We start from the raw sequence: 26200 nt of genomic DNA, 5'->3' as shown, positions 1-26200 counted from the left end.
TGTGAGCAAAACGTAATCGTTCAACATGATGTTGCTGAAGCAATTCTGGGCCTTTAGCTGGTCTTCTGGAATCAGCCCACATTCATCCAGACGTCCTCTTACAGTTCTCTCACGCACTTTAACTTGTCATATTTTCTGGAAGGCTCTTCTGGTCTCAATAGCTGTGGAATGGCGATTTCTTAATGTGTTTAAGACAATTTAATGGTTGTCACGAGCCGAAGTTACTCGTTTTCTCCCTGAACCGGGTCTTCTGGAATAACTTCCTGTCTCTCTAAAGCGATAGTACACTCGTTGTATGGTCGATCGAGGAATCCCAAGAACTGCAGCCACATAACGCTGACTGTTCCCACCTTCTATCAATGCAACCACTTTTGCTGAATCGGTAGGACTTAGTGACATTTGTATACAATGAAATACTCCAATATTGCCTCAAAAGAGCTTACCAGTCTGTAGACATCTTCAGCTTAGCTCGAAACGAGACCGAGAAGTTTACACACAATATTACAAGAAGAACGAATCTTCTTATCAGATCATTGTTGGCTATTACGTATTCAGTATTACAGTGTTACGTATTACAAAATAAATGAATAACTAAATAAACCTCAGCACACCTACAATTATTTAAAAAATCCCACAATTTTTAAAAATTTTAAAGAAAATGTAGTTGGCCCGGTTCTTTTGCAGATGAGTGTATATTAAAGAACAAAAGTACGGTGTCAAAATAAACTAACATATTATTAGCAAAATATTATGCAAATAAATTCACTGATAATGTTTATTTATCGTACTGAGAACTACATTCATTAGGCTTATTTGGATCCTTTGAATCTCCATTTCTCTTGTAATTCTGAAATTGAAAATAGATCTCTCTTTTTTGAGACGCATTTGGGGTCTTCAATTTGTTTTATTATGTTTTCCTTTCTAGAGAATAAAATGTCTTCCATTTCTCGCCACCTCAGTAATTGCTGCTTCTTACTATACATGAAACAACAGCTCCAACACTTCCAAAACTTTCCCTGGCCACAATTCCTCCTCATAAGTATCTACTATATAACTATGTGCCTTTAGCATTAATTTAACAGATTTCGTCTTCTTTTCCATATCTGACTCACTGTCTGTAAATATGGAGAGAACACTGGAAGCACCATAATCTGTATCCAATTCAATTTCATCGCTCTCATAGTCACTCACAGGGACGGTTGTTTTCCTTCTACCCTGAAGTTTTCGTTTTACCGGACCATCATTCGTGCTAGTGCCATTGATGCTGGAACAGCCTGTTTCTTTGTTTACTTGACTATTATGTTAAATGGTGTTTTAGAATATACTGAGATACCGTATTTGCAGAAGTAAATAATCACATTGATCACATTTTATTGAAACAAATATTTCAAAATGAAATACAACTATGGTCCACGAAAAATTGTGGTACATAGTTGAGGACTGACTTCTAGCCTTGAGGTTAAACATTTTTCACGCAGAGTCCTTAACCTCTGCCAGTATAATTATTACGTGAAAGTAAACACTATATAGCCAGGTTTAATTGTACAAAGAATCATATATCTATAACGTACCAGTTCTACAGAGGAGAGTTTAATAAAACAGTCAATCACAAATTGAATGATTTCGTGTCTTCACACATTCAACAGAACGATGCACACCGACCTGGTTAAGCATTCATATCATTGCCACGTGTAATGGAAGATAGAAGCATCTATGGGGAACATAATTCCATCACAGTGGCGCCTTAAATGGCGAACACCGAACTTTTGGGGGACTAAGTAGTACATAATGCGTTTTGGACCATAGTTGGGTGCCTGGACCATAGTTATGGGAAATTACGGTACTTAAGAAACGGAGAAAAATAGTTAACTTTAAAACATATTCAGTACATCTGATATATATATATATATATATATATCTTGATTACACAACTTTTAACATTATATCGGTTGCATAACGTATTATTTGTTTTTCTTCTGTTAAATTTTATATTACCTCGTTAATATGTTTCAGCCTGCTATTGGCCATCTTCAGATCTGGTTGTTGCTGGTCTTGGCACCTTTTGTTTGTGTTTGTGGGGGTGTGTTTGTGTAGTGTAATGTGGAGTCAAGGAGTGTGTGTGTGTGTGTTCTGAAATAGAGTTGTATGTTGAGAATTTCATTTGGATGTGTTTTTATATGTCTGTATATTTCGTATTGTTCTAGTGTGTTTAGTTTCTGGCTATTGTTACTTTCCTTTGACCACACACAACAATCCTTGAAATGCGGTCGTCTTACCATTCCGCCCATTGTTTCCTTTGACGGGACCCAGTTGCACAACTGTCACAAGCGGCGTCATTGCCAATCTTTAGCCTTGCAAAAGTTTGTGTAAGCCGTAATACAGAGTCTTTCATAAGTAACGAATCTATCGAAAAATTAACAATTTTACATAATTTTTTGAAGTGATGTTCTTCCCGCGAGAAAGAACCCTTGCCGGTGCCGTAGATTCTATTTGGAAACACCCTCTCTCCCGGCCGCCAGAGCTATTAAACGAAAGAATAGTTAGTCTTTTAACCCTTCAGTACTCGCGTGGATTACAATAGTAATCCACTGATATTTAATCCTGTATTACGTCACCGCCTGCAGCACTGCGTAGCTGAGCGTCAATGCAATTTCTCGTCACAGTCTAAGTGAGGCATTACTGGTGTTTAGACGTATTTGTCGCAACGCTTTGGAAAGTTATACGGAGTTTTATCAAGTTATACGGAGTTTTATCAAGTTATACGCAGTTTTTCCGAGTGGATTACCATTGTAATCCACGCGAGTACTGACGTCAGTTTCTTGCTCAGGTAAGTGAAATAGTTTTTATATGGTTATGAGTGATGCAATGCAGGAACTTTATGAAAAAAGTGTGTGATATCGTTCCATCCTCTTTGTAGTTGGCTCCAATGAGTACGGAAAATACAAGCAATATTTGCAAGTGGCTAGATGAAGATCTGGATGTTGGCATTGAAAATGAAAGTGATGATGAAAGCAACAAAGAAGATCTTTTGAATGAAGTTCACGATTCTAATTCAGAACAAGACAATGAGGAGGAGGATGATGATTATGGTGATGGTGATGAAAGACTAATGTCTATAAATGATGGAAACTGCTATACGGGAAGAGACAACACTACAATTTGGCAGGAAGAACCAGTATCTCTACGAGGGAGAAGAAGAGCACAAAATATAGTGATTCATTTACCGGGCCCTAAAAGAGCTGCAAAAAAATGCGCGGACACACACAGAGTGTTTTGACTGCTTTATTGATCAGACAATAATCAATGTAATAGTAAGGTGTACTAATATTTATATTGAAAAAGTGAAGCGTAATTACGGACGTGACAGAGATTGCAAATTAACAAATGACGTTGAAATTCGAGCACTCTTAGGTATTTTGTATCTTGCCGGTGCTTTGAAATCGGGAAGACTGAACGTAAGAGAACTATGGGATAAAAATGGAACAGGTATAGAGTCAATTTACCTGACTATGACCTACAATAGATTCCAATTTTTGTTACGATGTCTACGCTTTGATAACATTCATGACAGGCAGGAAAGGAAAGAAATTGATAAACTGGCTGCTGTACGTGAAGTGTTCGAGTTATTTGTTCAGAATTCACAAAGGTGCTACATTCCAAGCGAATATGTAACTATAGACGAGCAGTTGGTTGCATTCAGAGGACGATGTCCCATGAAAGTGTATATACCTACTAAACCAGCAAAATATGGGATCAAAATTTTTACTATGGTGGATGTGAAAACATATTACACTCATAACTTGGAAATTTATGCTGGTATTCAACCAGATGGTCCATTTCACCAAAGTAACAGTGCACATGCAGTGGTGAAGAGGCTGGTTCATCCCATCAAAGGAACAGGAAGAAATGTGACCACCGATAACTGGTTCACGAGCATACCTCTGTGTTTAGATCTTCTAGAAAATGACAAAATTACACTTGTAGGAACCTTGAAAAAAAAAAACAAAAGAGAAATCCCTCCTCATTTCACAACTACTCAAGACAGGGAAGTTAACAGTACATTGTTTGGATTCAATGAAAACTGCACAATTATTTCGTATGTACCAAAGAAAAACAAAACAGTGTTAGCATTATCAACCATGCATTATGATAAGGCAATGGATGAGGAAACAGGAGGAAGCCAGAAGCCTGAAATAATATCTTTCTATAATAGAACTAAATGTGCTGTGGATGTCCTGGACCAGTTATGCTCAGCCTATGATGTAAGCAGAAATTCACGCCGCTGGCCTCTGACTATTTTCTTTGACTTACTAAACATAGCAGGTGTCAATGCTCTTGTTGTTTATTCTGCAAACAAACAAAAAATTCTACGGAAAAACTTCCTAAAAACCCTTGCTCTGGACCTAATGAAGCCACTAATTTCCGAGCGTATCACCCAACAGACAATTCCAAGAGAAATAAAGAGAAGAGGAGAGCAACTGTTAGGCATTCCACAAACAGGTCAAGAAGAAGGAACACGGCCAGAAGGTATTGGTAGGTGCTACATGTGTGGTAGAACAAGAAACAAGAGCACAAGACAATCTTGTTCCCAGTGCTTGAAGAGAATTTGTCCTACTCATTCAGATGTAATTTGTTTGAACTGTGTAGAAGAAATGCATAGGCCTACTCAGATAATTGAATCAGATGTAGATTAGACTCACGTGTGTAAAGTGTGAAATGCAAACATAAACATGAAAGTGCATCAATATCCTTCTTACAATACACAAAAACATCTGTAAAATATTACAAGTGAAGTGAGAATGATTGTTACATCCCTGAATTTTTTCATTGCTACACCCCTGAGTGAGGTATTCGGTTATCAAATATGACGTAAGTAAGGTCAGCAGTAGTGAACTTGCGTTTCCCGTGGGAGAGATTAAGAGAGATCAAGAGTTCAGATGACCTTCAAACATCGAGTGAGCAACAATGCTAGATAACCTACATAATTATGATGATAGTGAACTAACTCATAACTATGATGCAACAATAAATTATGACTCAAAGACACGACCAGTGTTGAAATATTATGCAAACATGTCACTTGAATGCAATTTGTGTACTATCCATTTCATTATTAATATTTATATTTAATACGTTCCGTTATGCGTACCATATCTATTCTTATTACTGTAATAACTGAAAACAATATATTTCTTAACATTTAAATCTAATTCCAATGTTTAAACCTTGTCTGTAAACAAAAACAAATGTGGATTACCATTGTAATCCAGGTGAGTACTGGCGTTACGGATTTTAACGCGAGTAACGAAGGGTTAAGCTTTATTAAAACACATTAAAACACATAAATGTAAAAACAGTTTCAATTGTTGACAAATTATGGTGTACAATTTTCAAAATTTCTTCCATTCTGCTGAATTCACAAATGCAAGCGACGTATCAACTCTTCATGGACTCTGGTGAGCATGCCAGGCCTAACTATTTGTATCGTGTGTTCAATTCGTTACACTAATTCAGGAATGGTGAGTGGTTTAGTCGCATAGACACGATCCTTGATGAATTCTCAGAAAAAGAAGTCCATAGGAGACAAATCAGGTGATCGTGGAGGCAACGGATTGGGCCTGTGCGACAGATCCACCTGCCTGGAAACACTTCGTCTACGGAATAAACGCTTAATTTGAGCGACACTGTTTCCAAGTTCAAACCAGGCAGAAATGTTCCTCTTCTGCAATAACGTTAAGCGGCTACGTGGCATTTTATCATTCCAGTCTAACACAACAATATGTATACGCATGGCCGTGTGCCATTATCCTTGACGTATAGAAGGCCATGCTGGTATCAAATGCACTTTACACATGGAAAATTAGCGTATTTGATTCCAAATCGACTGTACGGGACCGGAAAGAGTTCTTTCTCGTGAGGGTGAACACTATTTAAAAAAAAATATCAAAAATAGTTCATTTTTCGATAGATTCGTTACTTATGAAAGATTTTGTATAATATTGTAACTACTGTAATGGTTACCTAACAATTGTTTTGTTTTCTTTTGTTGCAGGTAAGTTGTAATCTCTTCATTGAGGCTTTTGTGTTTTCTAGACATAATAAGTTACATAATCTAGTAAGTACTAAACTTAAGTTGAATTATTCCATCTGCAACTGTTTGCATTAACAAGTATTGTATTTTATGAATTTGAACCTAAGTTTATAATCACTAACTACAATTTAATTAACTTGATGTGTTATGTGATGTTATTATTATTCCATGGCAAGTCGTTTCAAAATATTAACTTTATGTCACAAATTACGCCACCAACCACTGAACGAAAACGCGTGCTTTCGAAAGTTATCTTGATTAAAAATTAGGTATATACGGGTTGATACGATTTACAAGGAATAGTAAATATTTTATGGGGTTGTATTGTGGCTTACTCTGACTAAAATGTCCCAACAAACACTCATCTAATGTTAACCTGCTGTTACATAGAATCTAACGATTTTTATATATTTTCTGTTATTACTTCACTGTTGTTACAGATGTGGAGCACTTCCTCCAACAATGCCTTCTTCCATACCTCTGTTTTGTTGCGATTATCGCATCCAAGATTGAATTACAAGCCTGTTCGCAGTGTTATTAATAAAGTGGTGCACCAAGTTAGATAAAATCTAGCGCGGAACTGATTACGTTAGTCTTTCGTGAAATTTAGTGCAGTGCGGTTTATTGATTATTTATAGCACCTTTCACGACCTTAACGCCGATTAGTGTTTCTTCCTTCTTCTGAGTATTTTCTACACTCGTTTTTATTACAGTTTTGTTCTGTATATACCAAGCATTTTATTTGTTTGTTTTATTTTACTTTATCGTAAAACAATATAAGAATTTATTTCTTACATAGATAAAATTACAGTATGTCTGATGTACCAAGAGAAAGAAAATATTTAAACAATATCGTTGTAATAGTTCTTCTAGCCCAATATGTTAAGAACACACAGAAAGAGCTGTGTTTATCTGCTGTGAATATAAAAAAAAATTACTCTGATTCAGATTAGTAAAATATGAAGTGAAAAACATTTTGAATTTGAAATTAGTTTATTTCAGTCAAAACTGTTCGTTGAAGTATATTTAAAAAACTTTGTTTTCATTCTTGGTGAATTTCATTTTAAAACAAATTTATTTATTAATTTATGTACTCACTTAGTCACTTAATTATTTACTTATTTATTTATTTGTTTATTTGTTTGTGTGTTTGTTTATCTATCTATCTATCTATCTATCTATCTATCTATCTATCTATCTATCTATCTATCTATCTATCTATCTATCTATCTATCTATCTATCTATCTATCTATCTATCTATCTATCTATCTATCTATCTATCTATCTATCTATCTATCTATCTATCTATCTATCTATCTATCTATCTATCTATCTATCTATCTATCTATCTATCTATCTATCTATCTATCTATCTATCTATCTATCTATCTATCTATCTATCTATCTATCTATCTATCTATCTATCTATCTGTCTGTCTGTCTGTCTGTCTGTCTGTCTGTCTGTCTGTCTGTCTGTCTGTCTGTCTGTCTGTCTGTCTGTCTGTCTGTCTGTCTACTTATTTATTTATTAATTATAAAACCAGAAAATATTAACTATATTATTTTACTCAGATAAATAAAATGAGGACTGAAAATATTTGAACTTATAAAATATTAGGCTATTTGTTTATTTCAGTGAAAATTGTTGTTACAGAATATTTCAAATACAGATTTCCAATATTGTATAATTTGTTTATAAAAAAACTGTTCTTCTTATTATAAAAGAAAAACATATACTGTAACTGTTATGTATGTACTCAGAATAACAGTATAATGATAATAATAATAATAATAATAATAATAATAATAATAATAATAATAAATAATGATGATAATAATAGGTCTAAATTATTATTATTATTATTATTATTATTATTATTATTATTATTATTATTATTATTTCAATTCAGTAAATTTGGAAGCAAGATTGTGTGGACCGATTAATACTCGTAACACTCAACAGAATGAAGTCTTTACTTTTTTGGGAGTAAACAGTAGATTTAATTTTCTTTACTCCTGCCCGTTTTTGCCGTCACATTGTTCATCACAACGCTTGTATAGTATTTTTAATATATGGATATCAAGAGGATTGTTCGTTTCGACAAAATAATATAATTTTGGATTATAATTATATTGTACAGAGTGTAACAAAAGTTTCTGTAACAGTATGTTAAAATTATTCTCTTGTTTAGTTTCCATTTTCTCAGGAACCATGACCAAATTTTGTGGTGTAGGAGTAGGAACTAGTTGATTGTGGTGTGATGCAAACCTTTATTAATAATTTGGTTGAAAATGTGATATTTACCATCAAATATATATATTTGAAAAAAAAAAAAACTAAAATTTTCACTGTACCAGAAACTTTTGTTACACTCTGTATGTTCTTTATTTCCTCAATAGCAGCAGGCATACTTTCGTATGAAAATTTATTAACACAAAGCAATCCAGTTGTATTGGTTTTGTAAATCGTATTGTGTAAGAATAAAATATAATTTGACACTTGATTAATTAAATATTTATTTCCACTCAAATGACTATCAAAGTTTTTATAAACAAATATTATGACATATAATAATTTGTTTTCGTATTACATTTAATATATTGCGAACGTTTTCGCCGCATGGCATCTTCAGGCACAATTTCAGAATATTTAAATTATTACATATTGGATGATTACAACAGTATTTAACAAATACCAATGAATTGTAAACACTTAAATGAAACAAGAATTTAAAATATAACATATTAAGACAATAGTTACATTTAGTAAGAATACCACCGTTAAATTATTTGAAACATTAAAAACATAGTTATAGTTAATATCATATACACATCTACAATTTGCTACACAAAATGACTTCACTCATCAATATATATTTAGAAGCTTGTTTAATTATAATATATAATTTATATTGCATAAATTATATAATTTATATTTGTAGGATATACTAATTCACTATTCAATAATGTAATGCGGCAATGAACGTGCGGGTTCCTTAAAAGCCATTTGTAATAATAATAATAATAATAATAATAATAATAATAATAATAATAATAATAATAATAATAATAATTATTATTATTATTATTATTACTATTATTATTATTATTATTATTATTATTATTATTATTATTATTATTATTATTATTATTTATTCCGGCGAAGTTAAGGCCATCAGGCCTTTTCTTCCACTTAGCCAGAAACAAAAGAAGCTGTTACAGTCTTACAGACCAATATTTAAAGAGCACTAACAAAAATTTATATAGTCATACAAGCACAAGTTGAGTAAAATAATTCATAGATACTAAATAATAATTACAAAATAATATAAAGCTAGAAGTTACACTCAATGACTATGCAAGCATTAAGTGAACCAATATTACAAATTACAAGAATAACATAATTGAAATATAAATTGAGGGGGTCTCGGCAAGAAAGTGCCAAGCCACATTTTTGGCCAAATTGAACTAATCATGCCATTTGAAGGGAAATAATACATTTAAAATTATGGTGTCAAGAGTTTCTGCAGAAAACCTAACAGATGGCTCTATCATCCGTTGTATGTTCTTACCCTAATACTTCATGCATCTTCTATTAACGGCAAGACAATGTCAAGCAACAAAGATAGTTTGGAGAGAATGGTAAATAGGAGGAAGCTTAAGTTTTCTAATGAATCAAATGATGAAGGAAGTAATTCCAGCTCTGATTCTGAATATTTGCCACTTTCTGAAGAAGAATTAACATCAAAACTGAAATATAGTTAAATGTTGCTTGGCATTCTATTGCCCTCAGAATGTTAAATGTAGATGTGTTGCTTGGACAAAGTACACATTTCATTTCATAAAAGATGTTTCTAATTGCTTTTTCATTATTTATTTAAAGTAATAATACTGTCCATTAATGTCTAACGTTTTGTTCCTTTTATTACCTTAAGTGAGTCAAGATATTCTTAAATTTAAAATTGTTGCTTGGCATTTTCTTGCCCTAAATTTTTGCAATATGTTGCTTGGCATTCTGTTGTCCTAAATATTTAATATTTATATGAGTGCATTACCATATTATTGAATTGCCATCAAGTAGATTTTTGAGTATAAATATATGAACCAATTTGACTTTTATAATACGGTATTTTATTTCTGGAAGAAAAAATTCATTATTAAAATATTGTTTAAAAAATCAGCTTAAACATTAAACCGCTATAAATATAATAATATTTGAGATAGGAAAAAACAAAAAACATCACAATGCTGGGCAAACAACAGGGTTTACAAAACATTGGGAAGATGTCCGTCGTTCTCTTGTTCAACGTATAGCATTCTGTCGGCGACAACATGCACAGCATTTTGCAGATAATATCTTGGAATATTGGCAATTTCTTGCGAGATGGCATCTTTCAGTTGCAGTAAGGTTGTTGGATGTGTCAGAAAAACTCGTTCTTTAAGGTAACCCCACAACCATAAGTCGGCCGGATTGAAATCTGGAGATCGTGAAGGCCACATTGTTGGAAAGTGCCTACTGATGACACAATCGCCAGACATCTGCGTAATTTTTTGCAGAGATAAAGATGTGGGGTGGAGCGCCATCTTGCATGATGATTATGTTTTCCATATCGTGATTCCTCTGTCTAGGGATGACGAAGTTCTGTAACATGCTGTAGTAGTGCTCCCCGTTTACTGTAACAGTCTGTTTTATTGCAGTATTGTCCACACCCGTGGAGTGACGGTTAACGCATTTGGCCGGGAAACCAGGTAGCCCGGGTTCAATTCCCGGTCAGGGCAAGTTACCTGGGGTTTTCCCTCAACCCAGTATGAGCAAATACTGGGTAACTTTCGGTGCTGGACCCCGGATCCATTTCACCGGCATTATCACATTCATCTCATTCAGACGCTAAATAACCTAAGATGTTGATAAAGCGTCGTAAAATAACCTACTAAAATTAATGGTGGAGTTAACACGCGTAATTGAGGTTCGTTTTTTGACCAAAGTCATCAGTAAGCACTTTCCAACAATGTGGCCTCCGCGATCTCCAGATCTCAATCCGGCCGACTTTTGGTTGTGGGTTACCTTAAAGAACGAGTTTTCCTAACACATCCAAGAACCCTAAAGATGTCATCTCGCAAGAAATTACCAATATTCCAAGACATTATCTGCAAAATGCTGTGCATGGTGTCACAGTCAGAATGCTGTACGTTGAACAAGAGAACAGCGGACATCTTCCCAATGTTTTGTAAATCCCGTTGTTTGCCCACACTGTGATGTTTTTGTTTTTTCCCTATCTCAAATATTATAATATTGTGACGCCCACGTGAGATTCGATCTCACGACCGACGGAGGAGAGGCTAAGTCGGCCGTGTTTTGGGCGGGTTGCGCGCGCATCTGCCTCCTGGGGCATGGCTACGCGCGGTGAAGGAGGGGAGCAGCAGCGTGCGAGATGATTCGAGAATGGACACACGCGTCGAAATATCGCGAACTATCCAGAACTCGTACTTTCTCGCAACGATAGTTTAGCTATAAAAGAAGAAACGCGAGCGAACTTGAGCAGTTTCAGTTTAGTCATCCAGTCAGTCAGTCAGTAAGGCAGTGTTGTTAAAGTCAGTAGAGAGCAGTGAAGCCAGTTTCGAGACCAGAGCGCGACTTGAGTTGTGTCCGTAACTGTGGAGCCTGAAGCCCGGAGTTCGAGTGCAGTGAACCGCAGTTGGAGGGACCTGAGTTCGAGTACAGTGGACTGTCTCTGAAGGTCTGTGGTTCGAGATACTGTGAACTTGAGTGACTGAGCTAGAAGAACTGTGAACTGAGAACTGACCGTTCTGTGTTGTAAATAGTGCTTTGTAAATATTAGTTAAGATTAACAGTTCATTGTTGTTCGTAATAGTCCAAGTAAATTGTCATTGTCGTCTGTGGAGTGCACTAACGAATATTGTGTTACTGTGTAGAAAGTGAAGAGTTATTGTTAAGAATAAAACTACATTGTTGTTCAGTATAAAACTTTACAATATTTATAGAGGTTTAATATTTGAACTGACTTTTGAAATACCCTATATTTTAGGTTACTACTGTTTGTCTTTTGAGAAATAACGAAATTAATATCAAGTTTGTTTGTCTTAAAAATGGTAAATAATAGTTGAAAATATAACATTTCTAATGTCAATAAAACTTCACACTATAATATAATTAGTAATTCTTTTGACCAAGACAGTGTCAAGCCACAGAACAGTATACATTATACATTAAAATATAAATTTGTAATATAAAATAATAAAAAATGTGTATAATATATTTCATATTTTCATTAAAAATGTATCAGGGAAATTAATTATATCTATAGAATCAAAATTTAACTTTTTCTGTGATTTGAGGATTTGATCAAACATTCAACTTGCATTATCTCAAAAGTGTAAAAATGTGGCTTGGCACTTTCTTGTCCGGACCCCCTCAATTATAACTATACATCACTGAGGAAAATTGCATATATTCACACATACAGACAAAGGAGAATTAAACCTGATTATTGGTCACGTGTTTAAACAATTTACTTTTAAATTGCGATATCGTTCGACAGTTCCTGAGGGAGCTGGGTAGGGAGTTCCAGAAACGAATTACTGATACTGTGAAAGAGGAAGAATAGTGAGCTGTTTTATGGCAAGGCATAGATAATAAAGGGTCATTTTTAGAACGAGTAGTCAGGCTATGATAAGAGGACAAGAAATTAAAACGCACCGAGAGATAGTTAGGCGAAGAAGTATTGATGATGCCATTTAGGAAAATTAGTGTGAATTGATAGCCTATATCTTCGGTCCTGTAATCTTACCCATTGGAGCGTTTCAAGGGAAGGTGTAATGTAGTCGTATTTGCGGATGTTGCAAATGAAACGTATGCAGGCATTATGAACGCGCTGCAATCTTTGGGCAAAGTTAGAATTTAAATTTATTAGTAGAATGTCGCAATAGCCAAAATGTGGCAGCACCAATGTTTGTATGAGAATTGTTTTTAATTGAAAGGGTAGAAAATTTTTCAGGCGATTTAATGAATGAAGGATGGAGAAGACGGTCTTGCATGTGTGTGTGACTTGGACATTCCACTTGAGGCCCTCGTCCATGTACATACCTAGATATTTAAATTTGTAAGTAAGTAAGTAAATTTGCCTTTAAGTACTCAAGGATATGGTGTCCTATAGTACTATGTGTGTCAACTTATTTCTATTGTAATGTGTTATTACAGCTTTTATTTATAATTTTATTAACTATGAAATAGTCATATGTCAAATATTTGCTGTTAATTCATTTAATCTGAAGACGTAGAAGTGTTATTGAAGGATGGTATATGCCCTACTATCGTTGTTTTCAAATTTAGATTTCGTGTAAGTGTAGTAGTATACATATTGAAGACGTTTTTTGAAATCTTTCAAAAGGGACCAACCAAGTTTTATGATTAACGTTGAAACTTAGGCCTATATACTTTGGTTGTAACGTAGCTTTACTTATGATAATGATTGATGACGTGTAGATTATGAATGTTATTTTATGACTGGGGATTAGATTTTTAGGTTTTTAAAAAGTCCATTTTACGTTATTGGAATAGGTGAAATAATTTCTTTTAGGTTTTCTTGTACAAACTGTGAAAAGAGTCACAAAAATTGCAAGATTTTTAAAAATGTACGTTTACAGTCTATTTGAAATAACATAACTTTTCCCTCGGTGGTAAATATGGAATTATATGGAATTCACTGCGTAATAAATGTGATTTTACTTATTTTAACAAACAGAAAATATAAAAATGCAATGTTAAAACCAGAAGCATCAAAATGAGACAGACTGCACAGAGGATTCAGAAAAGTTTACAGCTCGTACGCGCAAATGCAAGATCACAGTTTTCTATCAGCGAACATGCCCGAAAACTTCACGAATTTCAACAATGCGCCTTTTTCGCAGTTCATTCACCTCAAGAAAAAGTTCAGTCACTTCTTACTCTTCTACTGGCATGTCATATCTGCGATCAGTGTAAATTCCAAAATACATACAGTCCCAATCAGTGTCCTTGAGAGGGTGAAGCCTCTGATGAACGGCCCGCTATACAAAGAAAGACAGAATTCCCTGTTAACCATTTTATCCAAAACAACAAAGTACTGAAGGGATAAAGATCGCAGCTTGGGTCGCTTTGTCCAATGCGTAAGAGAATAAAAATTGTAAGGTGTATTGAAATTTCTAAATATATAAAGCACAGTAAATATAGAAAAATACATATTAATTATGATTTAGGATTTTTTAGTTCTTAAGATTCAATTTAGGTTTTTATGGGTTCAACAGAATTTACATGTATGACTCTTATGACCATGATTCGGGAAATTATCTAAAAAATTATGAGTTTAGAACTAAGGAAAAAAATTGGTAAAACCTATAAATCCGGTGTCTACTTTTGACTATCATCGATCATTCTCTTCTGTCTTAAGGCACGTATGCTGGTGCTTTCTTAATATTCTCTTCTTCAAAGTATTAATGAGTTTCCTTTCTGTATTAGCCTGTTTATAAATTGAAGGTTTGCTATTGTTTCTTAAACCGTATGTGTCCACCAAATGTCCTCTTATTTGGTAGTTTTTTAATTGGTTATTTAAAGATGCTGTATCAATAACTAGGTTAATTAACGTCGTTAGGATCGGTGATAACGAGATGGTATTTGGCGAGATGAGGTCGAGGTTTCGCCGTAGATTAACTCACATTGAGAAAAACCTCGGACAAAGCTCAACAAAGTAATCAGCCCAAGGGGAATCGAACCTATGTTCAAGGGAAACTACGGATCGACAGGCAAGCGCCTCAGTCGACTGAGCTACGCCGGTGGGTCTCTTATACTTGCTCCATATTTCACTGCATTGGGAGCGTCTGAGGAGAAACACAGCTCTTGGTATTTTGAGAGTAAATATACATTTTTTGTTTTCTCTACATATTTAGTGTAAGAGTCATTAACGAGGTAAATTTTCTTGTAACATTTTTTCGCCATCAAGCTTGAAATCCATAATTTCTCTTGTTTTGATTTCAGCTGCAGAAAAGATATCTTGATTTTCTTTTTATGATGCTTTGATTAAACAAGAAATTAAATTACTTCTGGGGATAGTATAGTAACTTTTTTCCTATCTGGGTTTCCTTGTGATGATGATGAAATCCCTCAGCAGGAATGAATTAATTAATTAATGACCTTTTACAAGAAAGTGCAATTTAATTTTGTTAAATCTACTATTCATTTCATAAAAAGCTATCAGAAACCTTACAATTGATTTATTTTTGTTTTGGCCTGTGCAGTTCTTGGCAAAAATGTGAAGTGTTTCAGCATTATGTTTGATTTTATTATTAATATACCAATTCAGTCAAGAACACAGTTCATCAGATTCTTTCTCATCCTTCCCCTCATGGTAAACAAAGCATGTTATTTCGTGAGACTCCAGATCCATAAACATCCACCGAGAGTGTCTTAGACAATACAGAGCTTGAACTGGAATAAGGAAAGAGAAAAATCGAAGACATTCCCGAGAAAACGGGTAAGCCTCAAATTGACATTGTCGAGTTAAGCGTTGCAGTCTGTTGTTGGTTATGTGATCTATCTTTTTCAAAGTTGTAATATCCTCCAGGGATCGTATTAGGTAAAAATTTAATATAATGAGCCAAAATTCTTGTGTTTCACGATTTGCTTTACTCATAGGCCAAATCTCAAAATAATAATAATAATAATAATAATAATAATAATAATAATAATAATAATAATAATAATAATAATAATGATAATAATGGTAATGATGATGATAATAATAATAATAATAATAATAATAATAATAATAATAATAATAATAATGTTATGTTTAAGGAGTGGAAAAGACAATTTTTACATCGTAGTTCAGGCAGTTCAAGTTAAGAAAACATTCACAAAGCAGGTAATGAGCTTTATTATTCATTCGCTGGGTTAATATTGTAATAAACGAAGCAAATAATTCCTGATATGTAAGTTAGTCCCAGGTTTCTTTAAAAACGTTGTCTATGTATAACTACTAAACCCAAGTCTACCCCGCCTGCTAGTGGTGAAGTAGAGGAACGGAATTTTTGTGCGAATTTAATTCCACTGCCGCGATTAAGAAAGCTGAATTTTCTACTTTATTGCTTGTATCCTTTGTAGACTCAATAGGAAGCTCACTACACTCCGTGTCAGACCAGCAAGTTTCTGTGCATTTGAAGTAGGGAACTATGTTGCTCATTTAACAATAGCTCTTGGAAGAAATACTGTATTTAAAGGACCTTTGTATATTGCAACTCAGCAGGTACAGAATTATAAGCTTTAAATCACCACCGCGTCTTGATTGACAGTTACCGCTTGTCGCTGGGCTCGTGCAAACGTATTACTATCCTGTTTGAAAGTGTCGATTGCCAATCTATTCGGTGTTGTAATTTGTGTAAATATTGCGTGTTTTTTGTATACAATTAGTTTTTAGTTTAGTTTAGTTCAGCTTCAAATCGCTGTGCAAGAATAAGTCAGTGTAGTTTCCTTCACTTAGTTTGCTCTTTCTTGTCGTACTGCAACAATGGACAAGTCGCCAGAATGCTTCAAAAATTGCGAACCCAGAAAAGAATATTGAGTTCCAACGAAATAACTATGATGTTCAACGTGTATTTGTACTTTCGTACTGCCTTTTTATTCAATGTAACTGAAACTCCTAACATACGGCGTTAGCCACAAAATGTTATTACAAACTGGTGCTAACAATAAGATTTGTGATGAGTTACACTAATTTTATTCTTTAATCCTATTAGTTAACCCTGCAATGCACCCGGATGACGCGTCACCCCAGATGACTTCATTTTCTTCTGTAGTTTAGTATAATAATCTAATAATAGCTTGGGCTATTGAACGACAAACGTTTTAATTACTTGTAGTCGAGGGAAGGAGAAGAGAAAAGTCGTGGGGTAACAACATACCCCAGGTGAGCAGTAATGAGTCTAAAATAGGGTGAGCAGTCCAGAGTTAAATTGTGTGCGTGATATGAAAGAAAACATTTTTAGAATGGATAGTGTACACAAGGAGCCAATACGCTCTGCCGTACTTGCCCTCCCCCACACTCCTGGACAATTATTACCGATTGTTTGGCTGTGGCTATGGTGTGAGGGTTTGTTGTCCCATAAAGCCTGCAGTAACTTGCTGGTCTGACGCGGAGTGTAGCAGAGACATCACAAACAAGCTTGTGTTGACTCCAGTACGTGTATGTGTAATGGCAGTTTTGTCTTGCTGAGGCGGCAACTTCTCATACTTATCAATCGTGCTGGTTGCAGCCCTATTAGGCATTACGAATTGAGATTTGTTCACATCTACAGATAATGAACGTGTCAGACGCGTAGCGTGGCAGACACGACAAAAAATTAATGTTCTTCAGTGTATTATGTGTAGGAGCATTCATATCTAGAGTAGTGTAACTGACACGTACAGACCAAAGACGTTTTGTAGTACAGTACAGTGCCTGCCACATTATGCATTTGGCACGTTCAATGTCTGTAGATGTGAACGGACCTTCAATCGTATAGAAAAATTTTAGTCTTGTTATTTTGATAATCTTATTCATGCCAAGTGACAATAATGCGTAAATGTATGTTACTTCAGACAGCAAAATTGATTTTATAGTACCGTTCGCATGCTTCCATAATTTCCATATGTAAATCTTTCAGCCTCAAGAAACATATTTTGTGTTTCCAGGTAATAGAGTTAGAATTGAAGGATTCAGGACCATAGCGGGCCTTCCTTAACAAAAACAAAACAAAGCTAGCTCACCTTCTAAATTATGTGTTCAAATTGGTAGCCCTCATCTGCTTTACAGTGTGTCACTCGATCATAGAAACCATTTAAGGAATGATTTAACCAGGCTTTAGGAATATCTTGCACCACTTCCATTTTTATTTAGCAACACTGAATTTGTACAGAAGTATCAAGTGTGGGTACTTTTTGGAAAGATCGTAATGAGCTTTATTCAAAAATAAAAAAAATATATTGGGTGTTCCATTTAAAATAAGAGAGTTGGAGTTACTTCCGGTTAAACCGGATGTAGAAGAAACTCGGTAATACCATTATTGAGTTCTTAGTATATGGTTATCCTCACATACCAAGTTTCATGTCACTGAACTATATGCTTCAAAAGTTATTTAGGTGGTGCGTTTATTATTTTAATATTCGATACACTTCTCTGTTTGCTTGACTTAGCAACACTGAATTTGTACAGAAGTATCGAGTGTGGGTACTTTTTGAAAAGCTCTTAATGAGCACTATTCAAAAATAAAAAATACATATTGGGTGTTATATTTAAAATAAGAGAGTTGGAGTTACTTCCGGTTAAACCAGAAGTAGAAAAACTCTTTAATACAATTATTGAGTTCTTAGTATATGGTTATTCTCGCATACCAAGTTTCATGTCACTGAACCGTATGCTCCAAAAGTTATTTAGGTGGTGCGAGACTTTTAACTAACCCTGTATATTCCTATACCAATATTTTAGGGCTTGTTCCGATTTATATTGGATTACAATAAATTAGGCACAATCCATATTGCTATGATTACTAACATCGTCGTCATCGTTGTGAGTTTATCCAAAATTATTTATTTATTATTTAGTCAGTGACATCATCCATTCGCCCAGACTTCTGTAGGTTTTGTTCTTCTAATGCAGTGACGTGTCTGCAGTGCCCACTCCAATCCTTTGCTATCACTGCAGAAAGTCCCTTCATTGTGAAAAAAATATTAAAATGTTATGTTTTATTTAACGACACTCGCAACTGCCGAGGTTATATCAGCGTCGCCGGTGTGCCGGAATTTTGTCCCGCAGGAGTTCTTTTACATGCCAGTAAATCTACTGACATGAGCCTGTCGCATTTAAGCACATTGAAATGTCACCGACCTAGACCGACCGCCCGCAACCTCGGGCATAGAAGGCCAGCGCTATACCAACTGCGCCAACCAGGCCGACTTCATTGTAAATATTTCTGAGTTAAAGTAATGTTTCAGCATGTAGGTTTTCACGGCAGGCAAGAATGAACAAGGATTTTCCAGGATGAGAAGCCGTGGTGTTTACCAGACTTTTCGTATACTGCTGCGGCAGATATCTTCAGTGGCGAAGTACAATATCACAGTGCTCCACTGTATCTCAGCCCGGAAAATCCTTGTTCCAAAGTAATGTTACCCATTGTATTTCTTATATTTTTTAGTTGGTTATTTGACGACGCTGTATCAACTACAAAGTTATTTAGCGTCGATGAGATTGGTGATAGCGAGATGGTATTTGGCGAGATGAAGCCAAGAATTCGCCGTAGATTACCTGGCATTCACATTACGGTTGGGAAAAACCTCAGAAAAACCCAACCTGTTAATCAGCCTAAGCGGGGATCGAACCCGCTCCCGAGCGCAACTTCAGACCGATAGGAAGCGCGTTAACCGAATGAGCCACGCCGGTGGCTCCCATTGTGTTATATGCTCGAATGTTTTTATAGTTTTTCACCTTATCACAGGCCGACTCAGTCGCAATGATTTCGCAGTTGTAAGGAAGTATAATTGAAGAGTTGAGCGCCATAGTGGGCAAAGTGCCATTTATTAAAAACGGAGAAAATAAGAGTTAAAGTTAAGTGAATACCATAGTTTAATGTAGATTTACATATCATTTAGTTTTAATGTGCATACTTTACATTACTTGCTGTATGTTTCATTGAATTTTGGTAACCACTTAATTTTAACCTTTGTTTTCTCGTTTTCAATATATGACATTTGGCTCACTATGATTCCGAACCCTTCAATTGAAGGACTCTATACCATCTGCTTCCAAAATCTTGTCTACCTGCCATTGCTTTGTCTTGGGTTTACAACACTCACTTTGCCTATGGCCGAATGATTAGCCTCTCTGCTTTCAACTGTAGCCATTCGGGTTCGATACCGTTTGAGTCATGGAGGAATTTGTGGTGAATAACATGGAAGTGAAGGATTTTTCTCGGGGTTCTCCCGTTTCCCCTCATCATTATCATCGTTATTCCAGCAGTAGGTACTCTACAGTCACTCTCAGTCTGTGAGATCTCGACATAAGTCTCCAGAAAAAAATGAAATATTGCTGAATCACGAAGGGCAGCCTGTTCAGAGCGGCATTGTAATCCACTCCTCTTTTTTGCAATCAATCGACCATATCTCCCCTAATGGCAAACCTGTTTGCAGTGCTACGGGGCGTTGTCCATTACAATGACAGATTATACAGGAAAATTGGATGGAACTTGATTCTGAATACATTTTTCAATATTACTTGAAATCATATTATCTCAATTGTAGTCTCCCGCTGATGTGCTAGCTCTATAAACCGACTGGGCATCCGATAGAAACTCACTTTATGATTCTACATGCACAAAAATAGGACTCTTCCATTTACTTCCCCATGCTGTTATACTTTCTTCGTCATCTTCCTTCATCTTCCTTCTGCCATCATTTACGAAGCATAATATTGCAGTCAATCCATATTTTGTCCATATAAAATAAAGTTTTGTTTGACTGTCTAAACTGCTTCATAGCAATAATGTATCTTGTGCACCAATTCACAACACATACTTTTAATGAAGAACTTTCTTTCACAGGCGCTTCTTTCATACAAACCTTATTGTTTTTATCTAATTACGGAGTGAAGAATTATTCCAGCTCTGCCGAATTTTCTGTTCTAAATCCGAAATCATCTATATTGCCATGTATACAATTAGGGGGGAAAGAACTGGCAATCCTACTCCATTATCTCCTGGTCTAGTTGCCTCATAAGTGATTCCGTATTGGTATTACTTATGACGTTCAGACCTGTCTTCGGACAGTTGACTAAACAACAATATATAGTACCGGTGAAGCGTGAACTGTTGACTCGCAACTTACTCTCTGTACCAAATGAAGCTAGTATAATCGACGTACACCTAACTTGTATTCACAAAGTATCCAAACGCAGGACTCTAGTGATTACAGAGAAATAAAATTCTTACAGGAACAATAAGAATACACAAGAGTTAAATCCATGAAGGAACGGATGGATTTATCATATTGGAGATTAGATATTTGGAGATTAAAGAAAAGTATAGAATACTACGTAGAAAAGAGTCCGTTTTGCTTACAATAAGAGAACGCCATACATATACTATTGTCTTCAAATAAAATTATAGAATCATGAAAATATTTATTGAATTTAATTCTAGAACTGAATTTAAGATTTGCATGTAGGAAAGTATATTATGTAGATCGCTAAAAGAAAGAAACTTGAAGAAATGAGGAACGTTATTACATATAAATATAGTAAAGAAATGGAAGACGAAAGCGAAATGTTTAGAAATTTCATAATAATGAAGACTAGTTATGTAAAGTGAGAGATCTCATTTTTTAAATTAAAGCATAAGAACCAACTAAGATGAATAATACCGGTATATGTTTCGTAGTAAGTAAACAAATTATAACGACTATCTGGAAAACAGAGATGTCACAGAATCGCCATTAACTGATGATTATTATGTAAAGTGTATATGATTTGATAACTGATAGCCGAATTGAATATACAGGGTGTTTCAAAAATACGGGGCATAATTTCAGGTATGTATTTCCCACATGTAGACAATCAAAATAGTTCATTACAACATGTGTCCGGAAATGCTTTATTTCCGAGTTATGGCCTTCACAACATTGAAATTCACCGGAACGTTTTTCTTTCCGCAGGTCGTTGCCGTCAAAGGAGCCATTAAGAGGGCACTCTGACAGTTCATTCCGAGGCGAAGGTTACATTCAGTGTTGTGTAGGCGTTAGACTGTGCGACATGTATTCAAATCAAGAGCTGGCAGAGATACACTTCATGTACGGTAAGGCGGACGGCAATGCTGCGCTGGCTCGTCGTTTGTACCAGGAGAGGTACCCACAGCGACAATGTCCAGATCGGAAGACATTTGTACGTCTCCATTACCGTCTGTGCGAGTATGGAAAATTTAACTCTCCTGGTTTGGGAAGGGGACGACCAAGATCTACAACTCCAGAAGTATAGGAGGAGATTCTGGAGGCTGTGAACATGACTCCTTCTATCAGCACACGAAAGGTAGCGTTGCAAGTCAATGTTCCTCATATGACTGTCTGGAGACTGTTGAAAGAGTATCAATTGTATTCTTATCATTTGCAACGTGTACAGGCCCTGTCACAGCAGATTACCCTGCACGAGTTAGGTTCTGTCAGTGGTTCTTGCAGCAGTGTGGTGTAAATCCGAACTTTCCTGCCTTAGAATTATTTGCAGATGACGCACATTTCACACGAGATGGCATAACAAATTTCCACAATCAGCATGTATGGGCGTATGAAAACCCATGTGCATCTGTTTCATCTCATCACCAGGTGCGGTTCTCCCTCAACATGTGGGCCGGTATCATTGGTGATTGATTAGTTGGACCCCATGTACTTGTAAACAGACTTACAGGGCAGGCATACACAAACTTCCTGGAAAACACCATACCTCATGTTTTAGAAGACACTCCATTGATCAATCGTCAACACATTCACTTCTTGCATGATGGCGCTCCTGCACACTTCAGTCGTACGGCTCGCCGGTACTTGGATCGAAGGTTTTCTGATCGATGGATAAGTAGAGGTGGCCCAATTGCTTGGCCTCCACGCTCACCTGATCTGAAGCCTCTCGATTTCTACTTGTGGGGCCATTTAAAATCATTGGTTTATTCGTCTCCGGTGCCTGATTTGAAATCCCTTCGAAATCGAATTGTGGCATGTTCTGAGGACATACGCAATACTCCTGGAATTTGGGATCGTGTTCGCAGGTCAATGAGACATCGATGTGAGGTCTGTATTCAAGCAGGAGGTGGACATTTTGAACATCTTCTGTAATGACAACGACCTGCGGAAAGAAAAACGTTCCGGTGAATTTCAATGTTGTGAAGGCCATAACTCGGAAATGAAGCATTTCCGGACACATGTTGTAATGAACTATTTTGATTGTGTACATGTGGGAAATACATACCTGAAATTATGCCCCGTATTTTTGAAACACTCTGTATTTCTTACTAAAGCTGCTTTATGCACAAAGTTTTTCGCTTATATAAAATGACGAATTGTTATATGCTTACGAATTACGACGTATTCTATCCTTCAGAAGTCTAAAAAGAACTATACATTGAAATTGCAGGTTGGAAGAAAGCAAAACAACAATGACATTGTATTTATATTTTAGTAAGTAAAATACTACCTTATATTTAAGCCATGTAGTGTGGATTGTATCAATTTTACGAGCTTAAACTCAGAAATTTCTTGAATTTATGAGGTGTGTCGTTAGTACCTATACTATTTAACCATCTTAAATTTACATTAGGATGTATTTAAATAAAAAGTATTCACTCAATTGAATGTAGTATGCATTTGAAGACATTATTACAAAAACAACTCTTGTCATAATTGATATTTTTCAGGAGAACAATAAAAATAAATACAACAACATATGTCAACTGTTTCCGAACAACTGGTGTTTATCCTTGTGGCTATTGCACCTGACGTGTGTCATTTTTGGAGTCTATAAACATTTTAAGTAGTATCAAATGTGTCCTTAACTCAATTTCATTAGAAATGACTGGGCTGTTTTTGTAATGTCTTCATATGTCACCTGCCTCATATAACTGTACAAGAAGATTGATGAAAGATTGAAATTAAGTAAAAAATTTTTCACGCAGTTGAGCGAAATGGCATGTAGTGGGCGTGGCCTTTCCTCGACCAACTTCGTCTCACGTTATAGCTAACTTATGCCGCTCCAGTATTTTACTTCCTTCAAGGCTATGACACGGAGAGTTTACAAATTTTAGTGCGTAACATTGCAATGGTCTCCTAGCCAGCCAGCCAATCGCACAAAGTGCTGGATATCTGTTTAGGAATGTATAAAGCCTAAAATGTAAGTTGTTGTTTAGTCAACTGTCCGAAGACAGGTATGAACCTTCACAAAAAGCACCACTTATGAGGCAAATAGGCCAAGAGATAATGGGATAGGGTGGCCAGTTGCTTTCTCCCTTTATTGCATACACCGCCGATTAGCTATATGCTACACTAATCACACAAAAAATGTAAGAAATTTAATTAATCGATCTACCTGTCTGTCAGACTGCGAGATAGTTCAGCTAATCTGCTGATATGTAGCCGGACTTGCGTTCAGAGAGCCAGTTAGTCTGCAGCAAGTCGTTCATTCAAGTTGTCACCAACACTGCTGGTAGTAAAAACATGCAGGCATTCATAGGAGTGTTTTGTCAATTCGTCAAAATTTGTAGACGAAAACAATCGTGAATAGATACAGAAATAAAATTTGGAGATCCCTTATTACGTGTTCCGCATACAATACACTGCTCATGTGCAGTAAACAAGAGTCCCTGTATACATATTACTTGTGGATATACGTGTGAAATTGTTCTCTACATACTCGTGGATCCCATCAAAATTCGCTCAAATTTTAATTCCGTACCTGTACAGATATACCGAATTAAAATTGGAGCGAGTCTTGATGGGAGTCGAACTGTATATAGGCAACAGTTTCACACGACTGTCCTTATAGAGCATATATACAGGGAATCTTGTTTACTGCACATGCGCAGTGTTTCTGTACATAGTCAGCAAGTCAGATATCCAAGTTACTCAATGAGCAAAATTTAATATTGTAAATCAGTGAGTGAAAACGATTTTAAACCTGTCAGTCCAACGTACAGTCTCAAAAAGGAACCTTTCATAATCGTTAAGTTCAAAACCTCCTTCAAAATTTATACACGCAGAATTATAGTCATAAACTTGTAAACCGTATGTAAGTATTGTGCCATTGATTTTTATATAATATTATTTCTATTAACAGATTCGTTTGGTAAATCCTCATAAATATTCAATGAAATGAAAGCAGAGGTCATAATACATGTAGACAAAGTTAAACTGTAACATCCAATTTACATCATTAAACATTGTTTGTATCATAGGCTGTGACATAGTTATCCATATGTGATGAGTTTATTCTAATATTACCAGAACAGAATATAGGCCTATTATCCTATTTACAAAATAAATATTTCTATGTTCTCGTATTAGAGTTGGTATTGATTGCCAGTTTTCTGTGAGCAATATTTTTTAACAGAATGTTAGTCATTAAGACAACTAGAAGTAGTAATTGGTAAAAGTAGTAGTCAATTTAGTCACACTTCCAGTCAGTCCGAGAGCTAGTCACTTTATCCACACTATTAATCAATCACTGAAGAGAGCAGGACTTTTATATGAACTACTTATATAGGTCAAACTATGACAGGATAAACAATGAAATCCATATCGTAAGTATTAAGGTTCGCGTGTTGCATTCCACTGAAACACTGAACGCCGCAAATGTTAGTTAATGTTACAATTGCGACAGGAAGTCTATTACAGACTGACAATTCTTCTGCTGCGCCCATTGCAGTGGCGTATTCCCGTCGTTAGCACGTGCATGGATGTTCGCTCCTCTTGCTACGAGAGCCTGAGTCCCCTCCAGGCAGTTATTCCACGCAGCGGAGTGGAGACATGTTCCACCAGAATTTGTTCTTTCCTCCAAAGATGCCCCGCGGTCCAACAGTAAGTACAGTACGTCCGGAAAGCAGCAAGCGTAGTGCAAGGCAGTAGCTTCATCCCTCTTAGATTTGACGTTCACAGGCGCGCCGGCGTCCAGCAAGATTCGAATCACATTCACTTTGCCGTAGCTTGCCGCCACTTGTAGAGGAGTCTTTGTTTCTTTATCCGTAACGGAGATGTTTGTGCCCACCTGCAGTAGGCCCATCAACAGTGTGACATTACCGCTATAGGACGCCTCGAACAGGCGACGCTCCCTCTCAGACTTGCTGAGTGCAGCGAGTTCCTATAACAGATAAGTCAAATTTAATTCGTATTAGTTTTAATGACAACAGTATGCTGATAGTATGGCTGATAGTATGGCTTATTAAGCATTAAGAATAGTATAACATTCTAAATAGTACTAACAGCAACGTAGGTGATATTCGCACGTGTATAAATAAAATTAAAAGCAAAAATAACATAATTATTTATACAGGATGTATCA

The 26200-nt window shown here is 35.7% G+C and overlaps 1 protein-coding gene across 1 annotated transcript in view; it reads right to left on the bottom strand.

The window, feature by feature from the left end:
- Positions 1 to 17990: 17990 nt before the first annotated feature.
- Positions 17991 to 26200, bottom strand: part of LOC138691372 (ankyrin repeat domain-containing protein 1-like) — a 35397-nt gene continuing 27187 nt past the window's right edge. Inside the window, exon 3 of the mRNA XM_069813277.1 lies at positions 17991 to 25999. Coding sequence (XP_069669378.1) covers positions 25508 to 25999 — 492 coding nt within the window. The 3' untranslated portion in view covers positions 17991 to 25507. The remainder of the gene's footprint in view (positions 26000 to 26200) is intronic.

This window comes from Periplaneta americana, chromosome 16 (genome assembly GCF_040183065.1).
Source record: "Periplaneta americana isolate PAMFEO1 chromosome 16, P.americana_PAMFEO1_priV1, whole genome shotgun sequence".
Taxonomy (NCBI): Eukaryota; Metazoa; Arthropoda; class Insecta; order Blattodea; family Blattidae; genus Periplaneta; species Periplaneta americana.
Note: the sequence above shows the minus strand (reverse complement) of the source record. Positions and strands in the feature narration are given on the sequence as shown.